Source organism: Cibotium barometz, chromosome 21 (assembly GCF_041138505.1).
Source record: "Cibotium barometz isolate CiBa-2024 chromosome 21, ASM4113850v1, whole genome shotgun sequence".
NCBI classification, from domain to species: Eukaryota; Viridiplantae; Streptophyta; class Polypodiopsida; order Cyatheales; family Cibotiaceae; genus Cibotium; species Cibotium barometz.
Genome location: NC_141066.1, coordinates 52,816,712 through 52,839,976, shown reverse-complemented (window position 1 = coordinate 52,839,976; position 23,265 = coordinate 52,816,712). Strand labels below are relative to the sequence as shown.

General features: G+C 45.6%; 1 protein-coding gene across 1 annotated transcript in view; it reads right to left on the bottom strand.

Moving 5' to 3' along the window:
- LOC147627356 (phosphoinositide phosphatase SAC8-like) overlaps positions 1 to 23,265 on the bottom strand; it is a 118,131-nt gene that overhangs the window by 28,802 nt on the left and 66,064 nt on the right. Inside the window, exons 3-11 of the mRNA XM_086815992.1 lie at positions 22,281 to 22,364; positions 21,739 to 21,866; positions 21,485 to 21,576; positions 21,236 to 21,293; positions 20,981 to 21,037; positions 20,865 to 20,898; positions 20,686 to 20,766; positions 20,498 to 20,604; positions 6,184 to 6,270 (exon numbers count right to left, since the gene is read on the bottom strand). Coding sequence (XP_086672118.1) covers positions 6,184 to 6,270; positions 20,498 to 20,604; positions 20,686 to 20,766; positions 20,865 to 20,898; positions 20,981 to 21,037; positions 21,236 to 21,293; positions 21,485 to 21,576; positions 21,739 to 21,866; positions 22,281 to 22,364 — 728 coding nt within the window. The remainder of the gene's footprint in view (positions 1 to 6,183; positions 6,271 to 20,497; positions 20,605 to 20,685; positions 20,767 to 20,864; positions 20,899 to 20,980; positions 21,038 to 21,235; positions 21,294 to 21,484; positions 21,577 to 21,738; positions 21,867 to 22,280; positions 22,365 to 23,265) is intronic.

Genomic DNA, 23,265 nt, shown 5'->3' with positions numbered 1-23,265 from the left:
AGTGGCTCTGTTGAGTGTCACACCTCTCGGCTGAGCTCCTACACTAGCCTGTGGTCTAGGTATGATGAGTGGATCGGCCCTCGGAGTGCTGGTATGGAAGAAGTCAAAGAGAGCTCTCTGTGCTGGTCCTCGAGCAAGTACAACTGATCTCGATCTCACTAAGGACTCCTTGTGTCTACGGAGCTCTAGAAAAAAAAGTCCCAGGCATCTCTGATCCGGGAAGTCCATGAGCCTGGAAAGTGGTCCGAACCCAGCTCGAAAAGAGGCAGTGGAACCTCCCCGGAATCTCATAGTACACGGGACATCGGCATATGTAATGGTCCTCTGTCTCGAGCTCTGTGTGACAGAGCTGGCATATCCTGTCCTCTGGTGCGGCCACCCTAGGCCCATATCTGGCAATCTCCACTCTCACCCGGTGGGACGAGGTGCGAATCTGGCTGATTGCACATCTCACCCCAGAGGATAGGTGTATGTCCATGTAGCGTGGACTGATGATGAAACCATTTTCTGTCAGGGGCATACGAGGTGATCTCTGTAGAAGGCCATCCTTGTCCCCAAGGGCCCACTAGGTGAACTCCACGTCCTCTAAGTATCCAGTCTAACAATGTCCTTCCTGATAACCGTGTTGCGCTCTGTGCGGCTGAGAGCAAATGACGGGGCCTCCCTGCTGTACTGGAAGGGAGGGAGTGCCTCCATCTGCATACCGTGCATGCCAAACCAAGTGCCTACCTGTGCATACCAGCACTCTGTATCTCCCTCAAGTGTCAACTGTCTCGAGGACTCCAAGGCTAGCCGGGGGTATCTATCAAGTGGAAGCTCCCATAGCCTATGCCAGTATGTCATTGTCTGGAATAGAGCCTCTGTCACTATCGGTGCAGCGCTTATCTCTGCCCACACAATCTCCTCTGGCACTGATGGTTTACTCCTAATCATGGGTGAGATCATCACCACTAGGGGCCTCTCCATCGGCTTCCACCCATCATATACCTCCTCTGTATCTGTCTTGGCCAGCTCTCTCCTCTCTCTCCTCTTGTGGTATAAGGTAGGACCCCAGATGGGGGCACCATACATTAGTGCAGGCGTAACTAGCATAACAGCACTCTGTATCTTCCTCGAGTGTCAGCTATCTCCCGAGAGAGAGAGAGAGAGAGAGAGAGAGAGAGAGAGAGAGAGAGATGAAATGAAATGAAATGATATATTAACGTCTTCAAAAGGCCAAAATGACCTATGAGACCAAAAAGGTTACAACAATTGGTGGATCCGAGAGAGAGAGAGAGAGAGAGAGAGAGAGAGAGAGAGAGAGAGAGAGAGAGAGAAATTATTAGCGTCTTCCAAAAGACCGAACTCGACCTATGAGACAAATCAGTGTACCTGTGTGGGGTATCCTCTGTCATCCCAACAAAATGAAAAAGTACTGAACTAAAAAGCTGAATCTGGGTGTGTAATAAGTACAATGAGTGGGGGAGGGGATGGAGCTCTACTACTAGGAGAATGCAAAGCTATATGCATGGAGTATACAATCATGATATGCAACCTAGCTAGCTCCATCCTATACCATACTGGGGGTATAAAATGAAGGGGGTGTCCACAGCTCCCTGAAGAACATGCCTGGGTCTGCTCTAAAGCGAGCCAGTCGCTCCGCACCCCCTCTATGAAACTGAGCTCTGATCTCTGTCATCTCTCTCTGGTATAGGCGTGGTGTCCGAAAGCCAGGTGTCCTCTGTCTCCTGCGGACTCTGAGTGTCTCTGCTATCTGGAGAGTAATTCCCTGCTGTGTAGGGACTGGGAGTGGGGTGGATCTCTGAAAAAATGTAGTAATCTGTGTCTGTCGTCCCCCCCTCTGGAGCTGTTTGAGCCTGTAATGACGTCTCTCTGTGACGCTGTATGTCTAGAATAAATCTCCCCAGTATGCGCTGATCTGCTGCCTCAAAGAGCTGGCGTAGGGAATGTGGCTCTCTGAATAAAATGGGATATCTCTCTCTGATGGCTATATACGCTCTGCATCTGCATACATAATGCTCCTCACTCTCCACCTCCTCTCTACACAATCTCCATACCCTCTCCTCTCGGGGGATCCGTGCTAGCATCTCTCTGAATCTGTCTAGCAGGCATATAGTCTGGAATATGGCTTCTACCATCATAGGAGGCGCAGCAAACTCTGCTCGGATAATGTCATGAGAGGTACTGACGGTTTGCTGCGTATCATGCGTGCCATCATGAGGGCCTGTGGTCTCTGTATCTGTGTCCACCAATGGGTAGCAAGGCCTTGCGCCCATACCGCTGCTCCATACATCAGTGCCAGTGTGACTAATGTGTCAAATAGCCACCCCTTCGTCTGGGGCTCCTGAAAATGCGCCTGGTGGCACTATCTCTCTAGCATAGCCAATGCTGCATATCCCCGTGTCAATCTAGCTCTGGCTGTTGAACCCATGGTTAAGCGCGTGGCTGCTGTAGAGAAGGTAACCCCTAGGTACACGTATGATGTCACCACCTCCACCTGGCGTCCTGCGAGAGTGAATGTCAGCTGACTCCTGTCCTGTCTCGATGTATGAAAGACCATAACCTTGGTTTTTCCAAGGTTCACAGTAAGACCCCTCGTGTGCAAAAATCATCAAGTGCATGTAGATGCTGCTGTAGACCTCTTGGAGGCTCAGACACTAATACAATAACATCAGCATAAAGCATAATATGTACTGAGGTACTTGCTAGATCAACTCCATCTCCGCCTCCCCGTGTAATGAAGTCAGCCACCTCATCAATGTATAACCCAAATAGCGTGGGGGAAAGTGGGCATCCTTGCTTCACACCAATGGTGCTAGCAATAGTCTCGGACATACCTCCTAGGCATTTGACTCGCCCAAAAACCTGCTCATATGATGCATAGATGCCCCACGTCATATCTGCTGGTATGCCAAGAGACTGGACGCGCTGAAAGAGCCTCTCTCGTGGTACTGTGTCAAATGCGTTGCGGAAATCCACAATGCAGCAATAGAGCTTTCTCTTCCTCACTCTCGCCTGATCAATCATACATCTCAAAGTGAATACATGGTCAGTGGTAGAGAAAGCTCTCCTGAAGCCTGCTTGCCCTAATGAGCGTAACCCTGCTCGCTCAGCATATAAGCTAAGCTCTTGCTCCAACACTACACCAACACGTGGCCAACCATAACCGTCCTGTAGTTGCTCGGATTGAGCATATCCCCTGTTTTGTGGATCGGCACAATGGTGTGCATCGTCCACTCCGCAGGCAAACCCTCTCCTGGTGCCCTGTTAAAACGGTGTGCAAGAAAAGGAGCCAAAGAATCTACTGCATATATGAGATGCTCACCCTGTAGGCCCATATGGTCGGCGGTTTGTCCATGCTGTAGGCGGCAGATAGCCTCCTTTACCATCGAGTGGGTAAAGAACCTAGATGTGGTAGGTCGAGGTTCCTGTGGCTGAGGTATAGGTGGCTGCTGTGGGGCGTGGTATAGGCCCTCTGCATATGTGTGCCATGTCTGTGGGTCTGCAATGGATGTCATTGTCCGGCGCTCTCTGAAGTGCCGCCATCAGATAGGGCTATCTCTACTCATGAAGAAATGGAAGATCTCTAGCTCATGTATCTCTGCGAAGGCCCGCCTTTTGAGGCGAGTAAGTCTCCTCATCTCTCTCCTCGACTCCTGCTCTGCGATGGCTCCCAAGGCTCTCTCTATGCGGAGCCGTGAGTATAGGGCTCTGCACTCGTCATCATACCATCTGTTCTGGGGCATAGTCCCAGATCTCGTAGACTCTCCTAAGTGGACACGATGTGGGAAGCTCTATAATGCAGCCGTGTGTAGGAGTGATGCCAGCTGGGCTGTAATGGTATCCATACGTGCCAAGGGATCCATGAGTAGGAGCCCATCCTCTACACTGCCAGTGTATATGCCTGCCATGTCATGTGTGAAGTAGATGGTAGTGTGTGGCGTCGGTATGTGGGGGGCTGGTGATACTGGTGATCCAACTAGTGAAAATGCCAAGTATGTATGATCTACCCCAATAGAACGAGGTGGGATGGAGAATGAGGTGACAAGTTGTGATGCCTCCAAAGACCCCATAATGTAGTCTACCACCGTGCCTTCGGTCCGTGTATGACTCCTATGTGGGAAGCATGTCAGCCCTCCTGATCCCGGCCACTGTAGCATCCCGTTATAAATAACGAGACGATGCCTGGCTCCCAACTATAGTAAGTGGCCCCATAATGTCCTCTGTCTGGTCCAGTGTCCTCTGATGCCCGACTAGCCCCTATCTCCTCTGGATCCACAGGGTGGAGGATCTCCATGTCATCATAGTCATACACCTCACACTGTCTGCTGTGTGTGTGGGCATTGAAGTCACCCGTATAAAATACCTCCCCTAGTGTAGAATAATGCATAATCTCCTCTGACAGAAGAGTGTATGGCAAGGCTCCTGTCCCCTCCTCGTGTGGCATGTCCTCTGTAATGACATAGGAGGATCCTGATGAAGGAAAGTAACATAGGGCTATGTATACAACCCTATCCTGTGAGAGCTGTAAGCTGATCCACATGTATCTGGCCTCTGGATCCAGTGCTACCGCTCTCAGTCTCCCCTGTAGCTCCCGTCTGAATAAAACTGCTACTACCCCCAACCCTCTCGAGGTACCGTGGCGTGTGGTCCTCCTGCATGCTGACTCCCACTGGAATCCCTCTACTCGAGGTAGCCCTCTCTCTGGGCTCTTATGTGTCTCTGTCAGAAGTATGATGCCTCTCCTTACCATAACATGCTCCAGTCGTCCATGCTGCACCCATAGTGAACCATTACAGTTCCATACTGCCATGTGTATCTCTGTCAGTGGCCTGGTCTGTCTCATAGACCCCAAACCACTAATCCAATCAGGTTTTTGAACAAATACCAATCAGGTAACGATAGCCATTTTACAAGGCATCTATGCAATCATGAGATGTAACTTGCCAGCAAGTTTGATAACGGATTCCTTGGCTCCAACCATTCAAGCATTGGCTTTTGACCGCATAGAAAGAGTTCGGAAAGTGAGAAATGAAATGAAATGATATATTAACGTCCTCAAAAGGCCAAAATGACCTATGAGACTAAAAAAGGTTACAACAATTGGTGGATCTGATAGCCATTTTACAAGGCATCTATGCAATCATGAGATGTAACTTGCCAGCAAGTTTGATAACGGATTCCTTGGCTCCAACCATTCAAGCATTGGCTTTTGACCGCATAGAAAGAGTTCGGAAAGTGAGAAATGAAATGAAATGATATATTAACGTCCTCAAAAGGCCAAAATGACCTATGAGACCAAAAAGGTTACAACAATTGGTGGATCTGATACAATGTCTGTGTAAGAAAAGCTAAAACAACTAAACAACTAACTGAAACTGAAACAACAACTATGAGGAAAAGTAAGGTACTAGGAGCTCCTAATGGATAACATCTGGGAAGGAAAACTCCAGCAACAAAGGTAAGCATCATATACATCACTATCCAAAGATGTCTCTCATCGGTCGATGGTGGATATCCTCAATGTCCTCCATGGTGAGTACTCTAACTGGACGTCTCCCATGCCGTGCTAGTATGGTCCTGATCCTCTATTGTAGTCTCTGCCGGTGTCGAGATGGACCGGCTCCTGGACCGCCCTAGCTCTATAGCCCGATCAATCAATGTACCTCTGGTGCGGCTATACTCTGGGACTAGCTGCAATGCCTGCTGGCCTGAGAGAGAGAGAAAAGAAAGAAAGAAAGAAAGAAAGATTTTATTAACGTCTTCCAAAAGACCGAACTCGGCCTATGAGACAAATCGGAGTACCTGTATGGGGTATCCTCTGTCATCCCAACAAAATGAAAAAGTACTGAATAAAAAAGCTGAATCTGGGTGTGCAGGGGATGGAGCTCTATTACTAGGAGAATGCAAAGCTATATGCATGGAGTATACAATCATGATATGCAACCTAGCTAGCTCCATCCTGTACCATACTGGGGGTATAAAATGGTATACAAAAGGCCAAAATGACTTATGAGACCAAAATAATTACATCATGTCCATGGAATACATCATCATGGGTACTAAAATGAAAGAAAAGGACAAAGCTAAAATGCTAAATCTGAGATGTTAGGGCTGATCCATGTACAAAAAGCGAGCGAGCGAGAGAGAGAGAGAGAGAGAGAGAGAGAGAGAGAGAGAGACCGTTTGTTCAACATTGATTAGCTTTGGTTGTGGCTTGTATGTCAAATCTACAATTTGCTCCCAAAGCAGAGGAATAGATCCCCGAACCTGCACAAATCATTCATCTACGTTTACTGCCATATATAAATACTCATCTGTCTTTGACTATTTACCATTAAAATTACTCCAAATTTTTTAAAAAAAAACTTTGTGCGATCAATGAATTCAACTTGTGGCATAAGAAAAGAAAACATAAAGACTAGAACCAGCCTCCAGAGAATGAGGAGCTATATCACAAACTTCTAAGGAGGACCACATTGATCATAAGAAATTCAACACAGAGAAGCTGCCATTCATGCCTTCCAACAATGTGGATAACAATATTAGGAGGTTGAATGTACCTCTTCATGGTAATTACAACTAGGATGCATTTACATGGCACATAAATCATTGTCCAAGAAGTCACTTTACATCACCTAGTAAAACATTAAAATCACCCCATCTATTGAGAAAATAGCAGGCATCATATCTATCATTATGAAGCTCCTTAGGAGTACTATCCAGTCAAAAATAAAATGATCCACATGTGCAGTCATGTAAAACCCTGTCACCAGCCTAGACATTTCCCAATATGAAAGGCGTCTAGTGGACTCCAGGATGTCTAAATATTTGGAAAGCACAAGCTTTGGGGGATTATCCTAGAATACAAAGAACCACACTCCTAAAATTTAGGAGAGTTGCTATTTTTGGCCCGACTCCGATGGAAATTCTATTCGCATCATTACATCTGGAATTGAGCAGATACCAAGAGTTGGCAAAGTGCCTATGACAGAATGTCTACTAGTTGGAATATTTTTAGAGGTAAAGATTATGAGAGAACCCATCTCTTAGATTGGGACATGTGGCAAGAAAGTGGATCAAAGTTAGACAAGTGGCCTCACACTTGTCAAAAAGTGGATCAAAGTGAGACAAGTGGCCTCACACTCGTCACTCTAGCTATTGTCTGACTCTCCACTTGTCATCATAGCCTTCTCTTTCCATTTTCACTCATGGGAGCCCCAAATCTATAAATTGGAGCCCTCTCTCTTCATTAATGGAGGCTCTCTTGTTGCACACTAGCCTCTACCACCGTTATAGGCTGCCCTAATGATGGCAACTCTCTTTCTCTCTCTCTTGAAGGCTGCCCATGAAGAATACCGACTGTTTTGGAGGCTTCCATCGCGAAGAAATACTGAAGGCAAGGGTATTTAATCATTTATTTTGATTTCTAGCCATTGTACTTGTTGTACCAGCCCTTGTACCTGTTGTACCAACCACTATACCAATTGTACCAACCACAGTACTGACTGTACCTGTTGTACCAGCCATTGTACTTGTTGTACTGGCTGAATGGAGAGTTGTACTTGATGTACCAGCTCTATTGCATGAAGACCCGTGGTTTTTGGGGAAGAATCAGTACCCACACTGAGGTATATGGGTTATATTGTTGGCTCGGCATTTCTACAGCCTCTGTTCCGGTTTGGTAGCCTCGTGTTGGGCTGTGTTATGGCATTTGTATATGGATGATCCGGCATCTCTCGTGCGGAGAGTAAGGCCCACAAAGCTTGTACATGATATTATTCTCCTTGGGTAATAATATACTCCAAGGAGGGGGAGGGGGGGGGTTGGGGGCTGAGTAAGGCCCGCAAAGCTTGTACATGATATTATTCTCCATTTTCAGCATTTGTGGATGTTTTGTCCAGCTTTTATGTTTTATGCAAAGTGATGATGGATAGGTGTTAAGGCTGTGGCCATGTTTAAATGTTTTAATATGCATTGATGGTATAAACAAGTGTGTCAAAGGCCCTAGTCCCCCGGGCACCGCCGCGAGTTACAGCCCCCATTGCCCAAATGGCCATAAAAAACAGCAAAACAAAACAGGAAGAAAAGAAATGGACATAAAAAAAAGTCAACAAAAAAAAACAACCATTTAAAAAAAAACTGTTTCGCTTGCATAGTTTCGTACCGTACTGTTTTTTTATGTACCGCATGAGCGGGACTAGTTTCACAAACAACTATGGGTATGCTTAGGTTCACTATGCTATGGGAAATATAGTGTTCTAGGAATGGTGTCACCAAGGCCTGAAAATATAGGTTGCTAATATGCAAAAATGCAAAATGTGCAAGCCTTCGTAAGGACTGTGGCACGGGTATTGAGCTTATCTTCAAGAAAACAATAATTTCACACGTAAAACCCTGAGAAAAATCTGAATTTTTTTTAATTTTTTTTTAAAGAGAGTAGAGAGAGAAGACACCACACGGGTCAAAATAGCCTTGGGCCGACCCCCCCCCCCCCCCCCGCCTCCCTCCTCCGAGTTATATTAGGTAAAAATCCTTGCAGGAGTCTTGAGTACAAGTTCTTAGAGCTAGAGAGCTCTCTTGTCTTTTTACATGTCTCCACAATGAGAGAATAGCTGAATTTATAGTTCTTGCCCAAAAGCACTTGAGAAAGGTGCTTTAAAACTCAGTTAAAGTCCAAAAGCCATCTTTTTACTAATGAAAGCTCTTCTCTTTTTAGTTTTTAAAAAGCTTGTAATCTTTTGCTTTCCAAAAGCTAGTTACATCACTCCAAGCCTGTAAGGTGACCTCGTGTTGCTTTCCTGCCACAGCATCCACGCCACGCCACTTTTCTTTTCAGCGCATTGCAATTTTGCATATCAGCAACCTGTAATTTGATGCCTCCGTGACGAATGGACTCTTGTAAACTTGGGAGGAACTGCAGGTTGTGGATATTGTGCAGGTCAAATCCAAATGCAAGTTGAACAATGAGCTTCTCATTCAGATGAATAATCTACAAGACCCCAGTTTTGTAGTGTTGATGGATAGGTTCACATTACACTAACATTGTGTCACATGTACATATCAACTGATGTTGTCTTGCTTTTTTCTCATTTCTCCAAGTGATGCTAGCCAGTCATTTCTCTCAGAGCTGCCATGTGGAGGTTAACTATAATCCAGTAGACATGTCAAAGTTTGATTTCACAGTAAAAGGCAGAGTGTGCAGAGATATTATCCCAAAGTTCCAGTTAATTCCTATCTACTCTGTGCTGAGGGATGTGGGATTCTCTTTCAACAGCTAGGAAGCACAAGTATTTGCATAAGTGTATTTTGTACATGGTAACTTCGTATTGGACTAACTTGCGTCATGGGTGACTGCATCTGCTTATATGTAATGTGTCCTTTTATTTTCTTTTAATACATATATACATATATATTTCCAAAAATAAAAAAGATCCAAAATAGCCCGTGCGCTTGTATTAATACACTGATTTAGATCTCTGAACCGCATAACTGAGAATTAGTGATCATTCTCTCCTTCAGATCTCCCCCTTAATGATGCGCGTATTTTCCTTCACAGCCATCATATCTCTAAAGTACTAGTACTTTACTTTGCCAGGCAGTTTTGTGAGAAGATCTGCAACGAAAATTTGCTACTTCATCACCTGTGGAGCAATACACAAGTTTCACTTCAACCCCTTGAACCTTTTTCCAAACAAAATGATAATGAACAAGGTATTTTGCCCTGACGTGAAACATAGGATTCTTTGCATGTTGAATACAACTCTCGAGTTATCACAATAAATTTGAGTTGTGTCTTCTCAATTTTCCAGAACCCACCAAGGGTGCCAACACTGGACTGTTCCAGCCAGATCATCCCAGGGTATCACATTGGCCGCCACACCGCCATAGTGGATCACCCTGACACTGGACCACCCCAGGGCATTCGGTGGACTATCCAAACCAATGGATACACGAGAGGTGCAAACACCGGCATTGAAGGCACCAACTAACACTCCAACGGGCATCTACCACAGATAGGAGATTCCATTGAAGCCTATCACTCCAATGGCATCTACCAAAGATAGGAGATGCCACCGACACCACCAACTCCACCATGTCTTGCACGAATCATTTAAATGTCATCCTTCATCCATCATCCTTTATCCTTGAGCTTCCCATCTGATCCTGTTTGTCGAGCCTATTCATTGAGTGTTGTAGTCACTTGTCATCGCCACCACGTGTATCGTCCTACTCATTGTGACCACTATTCGGTGTGCATGGTAGAGTGAAGGGCATGTAACAGAGTCTTGGAGTAATGCAAGTGTTGTTTAAAGTATTCTTGTCACTCTTGTCATTGTGCTATGAACGCATTCTAACCTCCCTCTTCATGTGTGCACTGTGTCGTGAGCATTGAGGACTCCGGATATACTGTCCAGTGGAGAACCACCACTTTAGTGTGCCGGGCAACCAACCTTGCTACAGATACACAAAATTTGGCAAGCCCGGTGGGACACTCGAAACTTGGAGTCCTATCAGCTCAACTCTTATCTATGTGTCCTTTGTATGCCCAATAAATGCTCTCGTGTTCGTCCGGTCAACCCAACCAAGAGTCCTACTCAATAGGCTGCTATAGTCGAAAGAGGTTCAATTGCTTTCCCTATGGCAGCCAATCTTGGTAATCCTACAGTAAACAATGCTGATGGCCCAGCCAGACCCCCCAGTCCAGCCTATGCTCTTGGCACAGAACCCCTTCCCACAGTGTTGGGCCCAGTAAATGTCAAGCTTCCCACTTTCAGAGGATCCACCACTAAAGATCTAGATAAACACATCCAAAGGTTCATTTCTACATGCAAGAGCCGATGTCTTGAGCCAGAGGATGCCTTCTTGGTACTCTTTCCGTCCACTCAAGAAGGCTCTACAGACAAACAGTTCAGTCAGTTCCCAACTGACCCCATAGGTCTAGTGGAGGGCGTCATTGTAGTAATCCCAAGGAATCCCATTCTTGCTCGACTTTGTGGTGATCCGGCTCCCTGAACAGGGGGGCTTACTCATTACTCATTGGTCGACATTGGATTAGAAGTACAGGAGTACTGCATGACTCGGGTTCTGACCGTTTGTAGATTCCCCAGGAGCACGGTCCACATAGGAGCTAACATTGGAAGGAGGTATGGAGCAAGGGATCCATGGTGCCACACTATCCCCCATTTTGTCTCCCAACCCTCGATCGACCACGTCTTGGCCCATGTCTGAAGAAGGTCTTGTTCCCTATGGTGATGAGTTGGAACTACTTGATTGGCTCCAAGCGGCGAAAAGCCTGACCTCCTACATGATGGACATCACGGAGGTATCAAGTGACTCGACCAACTCTCAATCAGAGCACTATGAGGCAGTAGGTCTAGAGGAACCTGTCACAAGCCGCCATAGAGGGCGTAGGGTATTCAAAACCTCGCTCAAATAAGGTTCGACAAGAACCCGACCACAAGCCCGACCAAGCTCCCAATGCATAGCACAAAGAATCTACACAAGTGCCCGTGGAAGAACCTGCCATCCCCTTGGGGGAGTGTCCTAAATCGTGGACGGAAGAACAATACGGCACTTTTCCAATTTATCAACAATCAGCTCACAATCCCACTCTCATGAGACAAGGGAACCACTCTCTCTTCCCTCTTGCCAAAACCCTGTCTAGAAATTCAACCTAGGTACTACAAAGGAGCCACGACCCATCTTGTTAGCCTCTTGAGCCTCTTGGTTATGGGACCACCCAATCCCACTTTGCAAGCTGCCACCTTCTTCCAAACTTACAAGGATGTCTTTGCTTGGATATACAAAGACTCGGATGATGTCCAGTCGACATTGTTGTTCACAACATACTACTCCAAGAAGGAACTCAACCAATCCATAGAGAGGCCCACAAGCTCAACCAAAGTATACAAAGCCAGTCAAAGTGGGGCTAGAAAAGATGGAGGAAGCCCACATCATCTCTCCAATACAACACTCCGAATGGCTTTCACCTATGGTCATCTCTCCTAAGAAGAAAACCAACAAGATATGTGCCTGTGTGCAATTCCGATCCCTCAACAAAGCCACCATCAAGGACAGATTCGCACTCCCATTCATGGATCATGTCTTAGAGGATGTGGCCAGGCATGCCATGTACAGTTTCATGGACGGTTTCAGTGGGTACAACTACGTAGCCATCCACCTAGCGGACCGCTCCAAGGCCACATTCATCACCTGATGGGGCACTTGCATCTACAACAAGATGCCATTTGGGCCATGCAATGCCCCCAGCACTTTCCAACGAATCTTCACCAACATCTTCAAGGAGTACCATCTTAGTTTCCTCCGCACTTGCATTGATGATATCTCTAACTTAACAGACACTCAACTCGTCTCCCGCATAAAAGCTTTTTCGGAACACCTTACATGGTTAGCTTTGGTTTTTGCCAAAACTCGCTCTTCCCGATTACGTCTCAATCCCTTTTTAAGTGCAATTTCTTAGTGGTCCAAGGCACACTCCTAGGTCACATCATCTCTTCTAAAGGCTTGGCACGCAACCCCAATAAGATTGGTCATCGTGCTTTGATTACCACCCCCCATCAGCCCCAAAGGAACCTGAACACACCGGCTACCATCGCTGCTTCATAGATATGTATGATAATGTAGCTCTTCCCTTGACCCACCTAGTCAAACCGTCCACCATCTTCCAGTGGTCCAACCCGGCGTCCAATGCCTTCACCTACCTTAAAAAGCGCCTCACCGCAGCACCCATCCTCATATCCAACCCCACTGGTTGATCATCTTTACATCCATAGAGATGCAAGCCTCGTTGTTGTTGGCGTAGTTCTCACCCAACCAGGACCGACGCAAGCCCCGAAGACCAGCGCCGGCTTTTGGTGAAACGCCGACCCTTCCAACTCATAGTCGGTTAGCTCTACAAGGCTGGTCACGATGGTGTCCTACGGCGGTGTGTCAACCCTCATGAGGTGGCTCACTTAGGACCTCGTGGTGGTCCTGGCCACATTTTGGGCGCCCTCTTGTTCCAGCACAACCTGCCGTGGTGTCCAACCATGTTCAAAGATTCCATCCAGTTCGCCAAGTCTTGTCACACATGCCTACAGTATGGGCCCAAACCTAACCATCAATCCAACCGGCCTCTTTAGATCTCGTGGGCCACCCCAACCATAGCATGGTTGCCCTTTGAGCGGTGGGGAATTGATTTCGTGGGCCCCATAGATAACGTGGTCCACCCCAACCGTTGTAGGTATATCCATGTCACCAATGACTATGCCACCAAGTGGGCAGAAGCTCAAGCCACCAAGGATTGCACGGCTAACACTGTGGGCCAGTTCCTATACGAGCACATCTTTGACCACTTTGGCTGCCCCTTGGAAATCACCAGTGATAGGGGCTTCCACTTCGTCAATGACGTCATCACCACCTCACTCAGCAGATACAAGATCTTCCATCGAAAATCATGTGCCTATTACTCTCGAGCAAATGGACAGGCTGAAAGCAACATAAAAAAGTGTTGCCGCTTACTCCAGAAAATATGCCACCAACACCTCTCCACTAGTTAGAGTCACTCCTAGCTACCTTGTGGATTATTGAATAGCATTCGTAGCTAAAACAACGCACAGCCCCTTTCAATTGGTTCATCCCCTCTAGAAACAATCTTGCTCTTTGAATTTAACAAAGGGTCACACCAGGTAGGGTCTGGCTGCCACGATGATGTTCAACACAATGCCACTAGCTTTAGATGACTTTCCTAGATCAAACTCGAGCGCTACCCAAGCAGTGGAGCTCAAACAAAACCACAGAAGGTGTGGCACGATCGCTACCTTTGGAAGCCCTACTTCCAAGAAGATTATCTCGTACTAGTGTACCAAGCACGTTTGCAAACACAAGTAAAGAAGTTGATTCTTGCTTGGGAAGGGCCATTTCTGGTCCACCAAATTCTTCCTCAAGGTGCTATGCAACATCGCACATTGGAAGGCTTTCTACTACCCTTGGTAAATGACTCAAGGATCAAGGTGAATAGTTCTGGAGCCTCTCCTTAAACCTCTTCAATCCTTACTTAACTAGACATTCCCAAGGGAAAACAAAAAACAGCCACTTGTTGAAATTCGTGGTGCTTATGCTAGATCAAGATGAGTGGAGGAGAGAGACCCAAGAACAAATCTTGTTTATTAAGTTGCTTATGCATACAAGTTGGCCTTTGCACACTACATAATGCCTTCTAGCTTCACCTTTAAATAGGTGAGCTAGTGGACCATAAGTCCATTCACACACACACCCTTCTCCTACCCTTTTACATGGCCTTAGTCTTTTAATACCCTCCCTCAATACCAACTATGAAAGAATTGGAATAGGTGGTATTCGACATATGTTGCCTTTATAACATTAGGCGTACAAGGTTAGGAATATAGGTGTTGTTACATTGAGATTTAAAACAAGTGCTCAGAGGAGTTAGAGGTTGATACAAAGTTAGCCTCTCACTCTTTGTTAGGACATTTAGAAGTGATATGTCCCGTTTGTTTACACTTGTTACATTTCATCTTGTTGGGATATTTGATCCAACAATTATTTGCCAAATGACCCACCTTTTTGCAATGGACACACCTTACTTTGATCACTTGATGTGACAAAGCTTGTTCGATATTCAATGAAGTGGTTGCACTTGAAGATTCAGCTCCTCCCTTTGGCCTCTTTTCTTCATCAAGACAAGATTAAATGACTCCTTCAAGGGTGGGATTAGGAATGTTCTTCAGGGTGGTGACTAGGGTGGGGTACACCTTCTTGACTGCTTTTAACAAAACAGTCACTGCATCATCTTCATCCATTCTCGCATTCACTGATGCAAGTTGAGCCATAAGGCCCTTCAAATGAGAGATAAAGGCTCCAATGCCGTCTCCCTCTTTGAGCTCCAAGCTGAAAAATTCAATTTTAAGTGAGATCTTGGAATTCTTACCACGAGCTCCATAGAGCTTGTCAAGCTCATCCCATTTCTCCTTTGCAGTTGGAAGCTCGTCCACATGGTGAATAAGAGCCTCATCAAGATGGAGCATGATGATGGCTTGTGCCCTCAATATCTTTAGTCTTAGTTCGATCAATAACCTTAGTGCCGGAGATGAATGGCCAAAAACCTTTGGACATCATCTTATACTTGACAAGAACTTGCCAAGTGTGGAAGCCCTCTCCTGAGAACTTCTTAATTTGGTTGTTTTCCTTTGACATTGGGTATTGAAGGGAGATTACAAGAGTGTTAATGGGCTGATTTATGAAGAAGAAAACCAGAAAATTGTGATGTTTTGGCTTAAGTAGAAAGAGAATGGCTTATGAGAGTGCAACAACCCTTAATCAAGCCAAGGATGTTGCATAAAAAGAGATTAAGTTGATGAAGCTTATGGTTTAGCACTTAGGGTTTGTGCCCAACCACTAATTCTGATGGAGATGAGCTTCATTAGTGTCAAAGAACACTTTCTTTGGTGATTAAGATCACCATTAGTATTTAGCAGCACTATTAATGCTTAAGAGCACATTTTTAGTGTCTAATGACACTTGCATTGGTGATTATAGATACACCATTAGTGTTTAAGAACACTCTTAGTGCTTAGAAACACTCCGTAATGTCGAGAGGCTCCCCTTTGCTGATGGCTGCACCCACCAATGGTGTTTAGCAATACCTTTAGTGCTTATAAGCACACTTTGGAATGTCGAACAGTTGATGAAGCTTAATGAAGCTTGATGACTATGAGACTCATCAACACCTCATGGTGTATGCCAAAAACTTCAGAGCATCTGGAGCAAAAGCACTTTCAAGAAGCATTTAAGTGATTAAGATCAATTAAGCAAAGATTAGTGTAAAAAAACACTATTTTGAAGCTTTTATTGAAGCTTCCATGGATTCCTCACAAGGCTGCCCTGGTTTTCTGCTTCTTCGCACGCGTTGAGCAGCCATTGAGGCTCATCTCGTGACTGTAGAACCTTGAGGCTTAGGGCTTCAAAAGCCCTAAGCTTATGTGGCTTAAGCTTGCCCACAGAAGGCGCATTGTTGTACGAAACCAACGCTGCAGTGAAAGCGTGCGCCGACCTGCTCAGAGATCAATGCCGCGGCTGAGTGAGATGTAAACCAGAAATTGGTTGTACGAACCTGAGCGCCCGGAGGTAATCTTCATCTTCCTAGTTGAAATCATGCCAAGATATGGCCTCCACAAGCAGCTGGAAGGCCTCCACTGGCTGGGGGGTAGATGAGATGCACTCAAAGAACACTTTGTTGACCTAGTCTACACCTTGCAAGTTGCCTAGCTCTAGATACCATGTTGAGATTCGTGGTGCTTATGCTAGATCAAGATGAGTCGAGGAGAGAGACCCACAAAATACAAGAACAAATCTTGTTTATTAAGTTGCTTATGCATACAACTTGGCCTTTGCACACTACATAATGCCTTCTAGCTTCACCTTTAAATAGGTGAGCTAGTGGACAATAAGTCCATTCACACACACCCCCTTCTCCTACCCTTTTACATGACCTTAGTCTTTTAATACCACTCATGCGGATGCCACACAACTCCCAGCCCTCTCTTCATAACCGTATCCCCCATGTCTTATCATCCTTGGTCCCCTTCTGTCACATGCACTCTGCACTCAGTGCATGGTGACAAGATGGCTCATCATCAGCAGTGCAACATCTGTACATTATTAGAACCCAGTAGGATGATATTTGTCGTATGTCATGACCCCATTGTATATCCTCAGTCCAAGATAAGTCAGGCACGAGCTACATAGGTCATTCCTCAACCTTAGCAGGTCAGTCAGTCAGTCAAGTCCCTTAGAGAGAATCATTCATGCATGTAGAGTCAGTAGAAGCCTTAGTGTTTGCATCAGAAAGCACTCTGCATTTGCATCCATAAACATTAATCAAGATAGTAAGCATTAATCCAAGTACTATTCAGGCATATATCAGCATATTCAGCCTATCCCTCTCATCCCGAGAAGGATCTTCATCTAGGACAGCATCATAGATCTATTTAGATCTCATTGTAACCCATTCATCTAATATAGTTGCATTGCATTGCATTGACACTATTTGTCTATCTCTTAAGCATCATTAAGTGAAGTTTAGTTAGCCTAAGGTTGTGATTACTACGATCAATCCCTCACATGTCACAGCAATAGAAATCACTGGCCAACTGTCTAACCATAAGAGGATTTGAATGAGGAGTGTGAATTCTACAACTACTTGACACTATCTCTGGCATGAGATGGGTCGTGAGTAGCAAAGAAATGTTTGTTGCATCTGCCACCCATTTGGGTCCAAAAGGATTCTTGGGCATGGCAGCGGTACTCCGCATGCTTCGCAAGAGAGTGATAAAGCTCTGCCGCATGCTTTGCAAGAGAGTGATAAAGCTCTGCCCTAACAGTACATAAAGAATCTACAACCCAGTTAGCATAAGGACGTTTCTCGTGCTCTTTCTGTAAGGCAGCCAGTCTACATCTAATAGCCCTTTCTAAATCCAATGCCTCTTGCCTCTTAGAATGCACACATATGTGATAAAAGTCACTAATATAACAAAGAGTGGAGGCCACGCTTTGCGAGGCCTGCCAGAAATCATGAGATCTCCAAATATCAAGCATCTCGATGACATTTCTACATCTGAGAACAAATGATCAGGGATGTGTACATGGGGTGCTGATCCATGGTGACTCGGATCTCTAATGCATAAAACCATTGGGCAATGATCCGATTTTGAAGTGCCTATAGCAATAAAAGTATGGCCCCCTCTATCAAGCACCCAATCATCCACATAAAACGGTCTAAACATGCATAAATACATCCTGCATCCCTTCTCCTGTTAGACCATGAATAAAGAAGAGTGGATGGTCTCCTCGAAATGTCATCCTCATGCCAACAATCTCTTCCATGAATGGAGAGTATAAACCTCTCCTAGGACGCTCTCTCAAGAGGATGCACTAAACCCTCATGTCCATCTCTTTTATCCATTGGCATCTCAACCATGTTAAAATCCCCACCAATAATCCAATGGTCAGCATGAGGCATCAACGTAGTGAGAGATTTTGAAAAGACAATCCTCTCACCTCTATGGTTAGGAGCATTGAGGTTCAGAATACCAATGCATGTAACACCGTGCATAAGAAGGATCCACTGCGCTCTCGCAGACAAATTGACACCATGTCCAATGATGCAAGGCTCTTAAGACCAAAGCTGAAACAGAAATATAAACACCACCTTTGGTAACAATAGCTGGCGACCAAAAGGTGTGTCCCGAGAGAAGCTTCCTTGATCTCCCACACTGGCTCGCATCCAATTTATGCTCTTGCAAGAGTAATACATCCATAGGTCCACATGTAACTGCACTGTGAAGCTGAGTTTTGACAATTTGTTTCCGCCGACATGGAAACAAACCCTCGAGACCCTGAATGTTCCATGAGACAATCCTCATAAGGACTCAGAGTAGGAACGACCAGATCTCGTGGTCGACGGACGACCCCCTTTAGAGACGAAGATACGTCTCGCATAGGTAAGGGAGGAAAAATCTGACGATGAAAACCTTACCTCCCGTCTCCACTCCGAGGAAAAGCTAGGGCTAGTCCTCAAAACTGAAGAGGTACCATGACCATGCGACTGCGCAACATCATCCTCGAGGGTGCAATCATCTTGTAACTGTAATGCAACATCCTCCTACAAGGGATCCAAATCATGTGTCTGGCCTCATTCTTCAAAGAAGGATCCACATCCTGTGAGGCAAGGCTACATAAGGGTTGGGGTGCTCCACTAGGGTTGCGGGTAAAGGAGCAGGTATGGGGATCCGAGGGCGCCTGCCATCTCTAACCACAACCCAACGCTATGTGGTTTGTTGGGGCATAGGGAAAATTGTAGAAGGCATCTGTTGGGTAGGACCATGCCGCCTCCAGGCATGGCCTCTTGATCTAGGGCAATCTCTGGCAATGTGACCCTATCACAACGAAAAATCCGACACTGGCCAGGTCTACCTACAATCTCCATCCTCTCACGGAAATGAGAGTCGTCGGGTCTCTGAAGCATGAAATGGTCGTCAGTAATCGATGGATCAAAAACGAGCACAAAGACTCGGGGTACACCATCAGAAGTGGCGGTAACAACCACGTAAGTTGAGGCGGGAGAGCCCGGAAGAGCCAGTACCTCTAAAACCTGGCCAAAGGGAGCCCCTATGGAAGCTAAGAGCTTCCAATAAGACCTAGGAAGAGCAAGGAACCACAATGAGACCAAGGTAGGGCGCTGATCCTCCGCCACTAGATCAAAGCCCATCTGGTACTAAAAGAAGAAAATCATCCTAGAGCCAAGAGGAAAGCGGCTGCCAGCCAACACCTAAGAAGTAGCTTTTGGAGAAGGAAAGTCCACCTGGAAGAAGCCTCGACCAAGCAAACGTGTATCCTGGAAGTACACAATCAGCTCCGAAGGGAGAGCTACTAGAAGCCATTCACGGGCCTACGAGCGAGAGGGGTGGGAGCCATAAACCCTCGCAATAAGGGTGGTCTGGACCTCAATGTTAATGTCATGCTGAAGAGAGGTGAGCTCGTCTTGAGAAAAATTGATGATTCTCCCGACCTGTGGGGGTGATGAAAGATTGGTTGTGGCGGAAACCATAAAGTTAATCGACGATGGGCGGCCGACTCGAATCCAATTGAAAGAATGCTGCTTTTATGAAAAAGGCAGCGGGGGGAGGAAGAGGCGGGTGAGGGTGAGGAAGAGAAAGCAGCGGGGGGCGGAAGCAAGGCAGGGGAGGAGGCAAGGGACAAGGGGGGGCAGCAGAGGCGGAGGGCAGGGGAGGAGGCAGGGGCAGCGGCGGAGGGAAATGTGGGAGCAGCAGAGGCGGGAGCAGAGGGTGGGGGGCAGAGGCGGGAGCAGATGGTGGGGGGCAGAGGCAGGAGGAGCAGAGAGGCGCGGGAAGGCGGTGACAGAGGAGGGGACCGAGGCAGCAGAAGGTGGGGGCAGCTGAAGAAGGCGTGGGCAGCAGAAGAAGGCGCAGGCAGCAGAAGGCGGGGAACAGAGGCGGGGGCAGAGAAGAAGGCGGCAGGATCAGCAGCGCGGGCTCAGTCTCTCAGCCTGGACCTCGATCCATTCATGTCCCCTTCACACCTTCCCCTAGCCGCCCCTCCATACCTCCTACTCACTTCCCCCACGCCTTCATACACCCCCCAATTTCATGGCAGCCGCCACCTTCTACTCGCCCATCCCATACCTGTCCCCCCTTTTTCTGCCGTCCATCTGCTGGCCGCCCCTTCACACCTGCTAGCCCGATCTCCTCTTCGCCTCTGACCGGCCATGATCGCTTCTCGCCCTTCCCGAACCTTCATACTCGCCTCCCTCCCTCCATATTAATGGTCACTCTTCATCACCTCCTACTCGCAGCATCAGCCGTTTCATACTCGCCTCCCATGTTTCGCAATGTTCTATAATCTTTTCTTACAACATATGAGGTCTTGACCAGGAAAAGTGTAGCAAAGAAGATACCTGGACATAAGAAGCCACATGATTGCTTGTCATCAATATCTGCTCTGTCTCGACAAAGTTGGCTGTGTGACCTTCAAGGTCAGCTCCTCTACGCCACATTCTTGTTCCTGCCAATACTTCACAGTTTTAAAATCCAACAGTAGCAAGTTCTTTCAAGCTGTAGAGCTAATTTTCTTTGTAACCTTTACCTAAGCGTCGGTTACATCGTCGTGCAAACAAAATGATGTTTAAATGAGCCTCTTTAACCGGTACTGGTATTTCCTGAAAACGTGTGTGAATCAAGGAAATCGTGTGCTTCTTCTCAAAAAAAACTGGCCCATGGCACTAGGTAGTAATAAATGAATCGGAGCTTTTAAATGAAGGATATTGCCTTGAACAACAGGTAGAATATAAGGTTCCAGCTGCAAGGAAGGGACAAAGCTTCATAGGATGTTGTACAGAAAAAAACCCAATTAAAATCAAGCAAAACATAACTCAATTAACCTTGCATTTGATCAGGTCCTCTAGGATGTAGTTATTCCAAAGGAATCTTGGGTCCGCCTACATAAAACAAACAAGTAAACAGTGCATGCATGCGCGTATGTGTGTTGGGAGGTGTGGGTATTGTGGAGGAAGGGGGGAGGGAGGGAATACTGAAAAGATAAGATAGAATCAAGTGCAATTCACTCACTTGAACCACAAAAATATTTGAAACTCAAATACATTTTAATACGAGAGAGTATGGAGAAAAACACCCACCTGCTTCCAAAGTGGCTGTGAATTCCTTGCACCTACAAAATAGTTTGCTCTTTGCAAACTGCAAAAGAGATGAGAAAGGCCAATCTTTACTTTGAGTGCAAAGGACCTCAAAAATTATTTGGTTTTTTTCTCAGAGAGTTATAGCTAAATGTATTGGGCGTCGGATTCAAACTCACGCCCCCTCATGGCGAGCGTAGTACAATATAGCCAACATCATCCAAAACAGAAAATTTGAGAAGCATTTCTTACCTTAGAGTTAAATCAGTCTCATAAGAGAAAAATAACCCTGGAGTTTTTTCCACCGTCTTGAGTAGAGTGACAAAATGAGCTTCATCTTTTCTCTGTCATTTCAAGTCAAGTGTTTCAGGATAAGTGAATATCTAGGTGTAAAAACATAATCATATTGAGAAACTATGATCATAATCACTAGCATAAAATGGATAACCTGACAAGAATCTGAGAAAAGTGTTCAAGACAACAAATGAAGGGAAATTATAAGCAACCTCTTGTGCCGTTAGCATGCTCAAGCCTGAGTTACAGTACAGAAACTTCATTGATGATACGAGGTAAACAGGGCTCCCATTATAAGAGCCAGCATGCTCCCTTCCAGTAATGACTAGTACATAAAACCCTGTGCAAAAGCCAGAAGAAAACACTCAGGGCTAAACAGAAGGGGCTTTTCCCTTTCATGAAGCTATGCTATGGAAAGTATACATACAGAAGGGGATGCTTCATTCAAAAACAGGAATTCATACACCAGAGCTACTTTTATTAGCATTAAATCTACAAACGGAGCATCTTTAGAATCTTTAAATCCATAGAAAAGTTGTTATACCCTTTGAATAATGTATGTGAACCCCCTCCGCCCAAGTGCACAGAACCAATAATAAAACCTTAAGAAAGTAATTTTTTTGCGCTGTGCACAATGTCATGGACTCAAAACCATAGATGCAATGGATAACTTTATGGGCTTTGCTTCAAATGGATAGGAATTGATAAGTAGAGATATTGGCAATATGCAAAAGGGATCTCTCTTTGAACATGCCTGCTAAGAGCTTGATGACGCCAATCACTCCATAAATTGTGCTTGTCCTCAACAGTTGCTGTCCAGAAAATTGTGGCATCTCATCTGCATGCCAAAACAAGAAGGCTTTTAAGTTGGAATCAAGATACACGCAATTCTAGAACCAAAAATTCACATGGTAGCGAGGCACAAGGCATTAGGCATACCTGAATCCAGTATACAGAAGAAGAATACATGGCAAGCAAAATTAGCCAACTTAATGTCTTTTCTTTTCTTTCATTTCTTTTCCTTTTTTAACAGGTTCTTCTAAAAAGCAGAGTCTTCTGTCAGCAGGCCCTTGCCACATCACATCCCCCAGCTGGGGGCTGAAGTTCAAACCCAGGCACCTAACTTTATATATTACTCTCAAAAAAATGGGCAGATTTTTTCTAGAAAATCATGATACTCAGCTCGAGTCTACCGAATCAGGAAAAACAAACGAAGTTAACAAGCATGGGTAATCAGTCTCCTGTTTACTAATGTATATCAGTCCACTTAGGTCAAAACATGATAATGAATATTGAAAATAGTCAGGCCTCCATGCATCTTTGGCAAACACAAATCCATTCATATCTCAAAAGCCTAAGAGCTTTCTTCTGATGTGTCGTTTTCCATAGGACTTCCATAGTCTGAGACATGAAAGCAATGATATGTTTCTTTGTCCATACTAATAGAGGCAGAAAGACTGTACATAAGCCATCAAGATGGACTGTGTACTATCCTCAGTCATACATGTGAAGGCCAAGTACATCTTCTAAATTACCCAGTATTTTGCATCGCTAACAGATACATTCCACATAATGGGTAACCCAAATGTCTTAACAATACTGTTGGTCGAAAAATCTGTATATGCCATGATAAACTGTTCCAATCCGATGCTGTAAGTGGTATTTTGGATTTGCAAAAATTAATGAACAATCCTGCAGCTTCCCTAAACAATTGGAGATCCCTCATAAGGGTTTGCAAA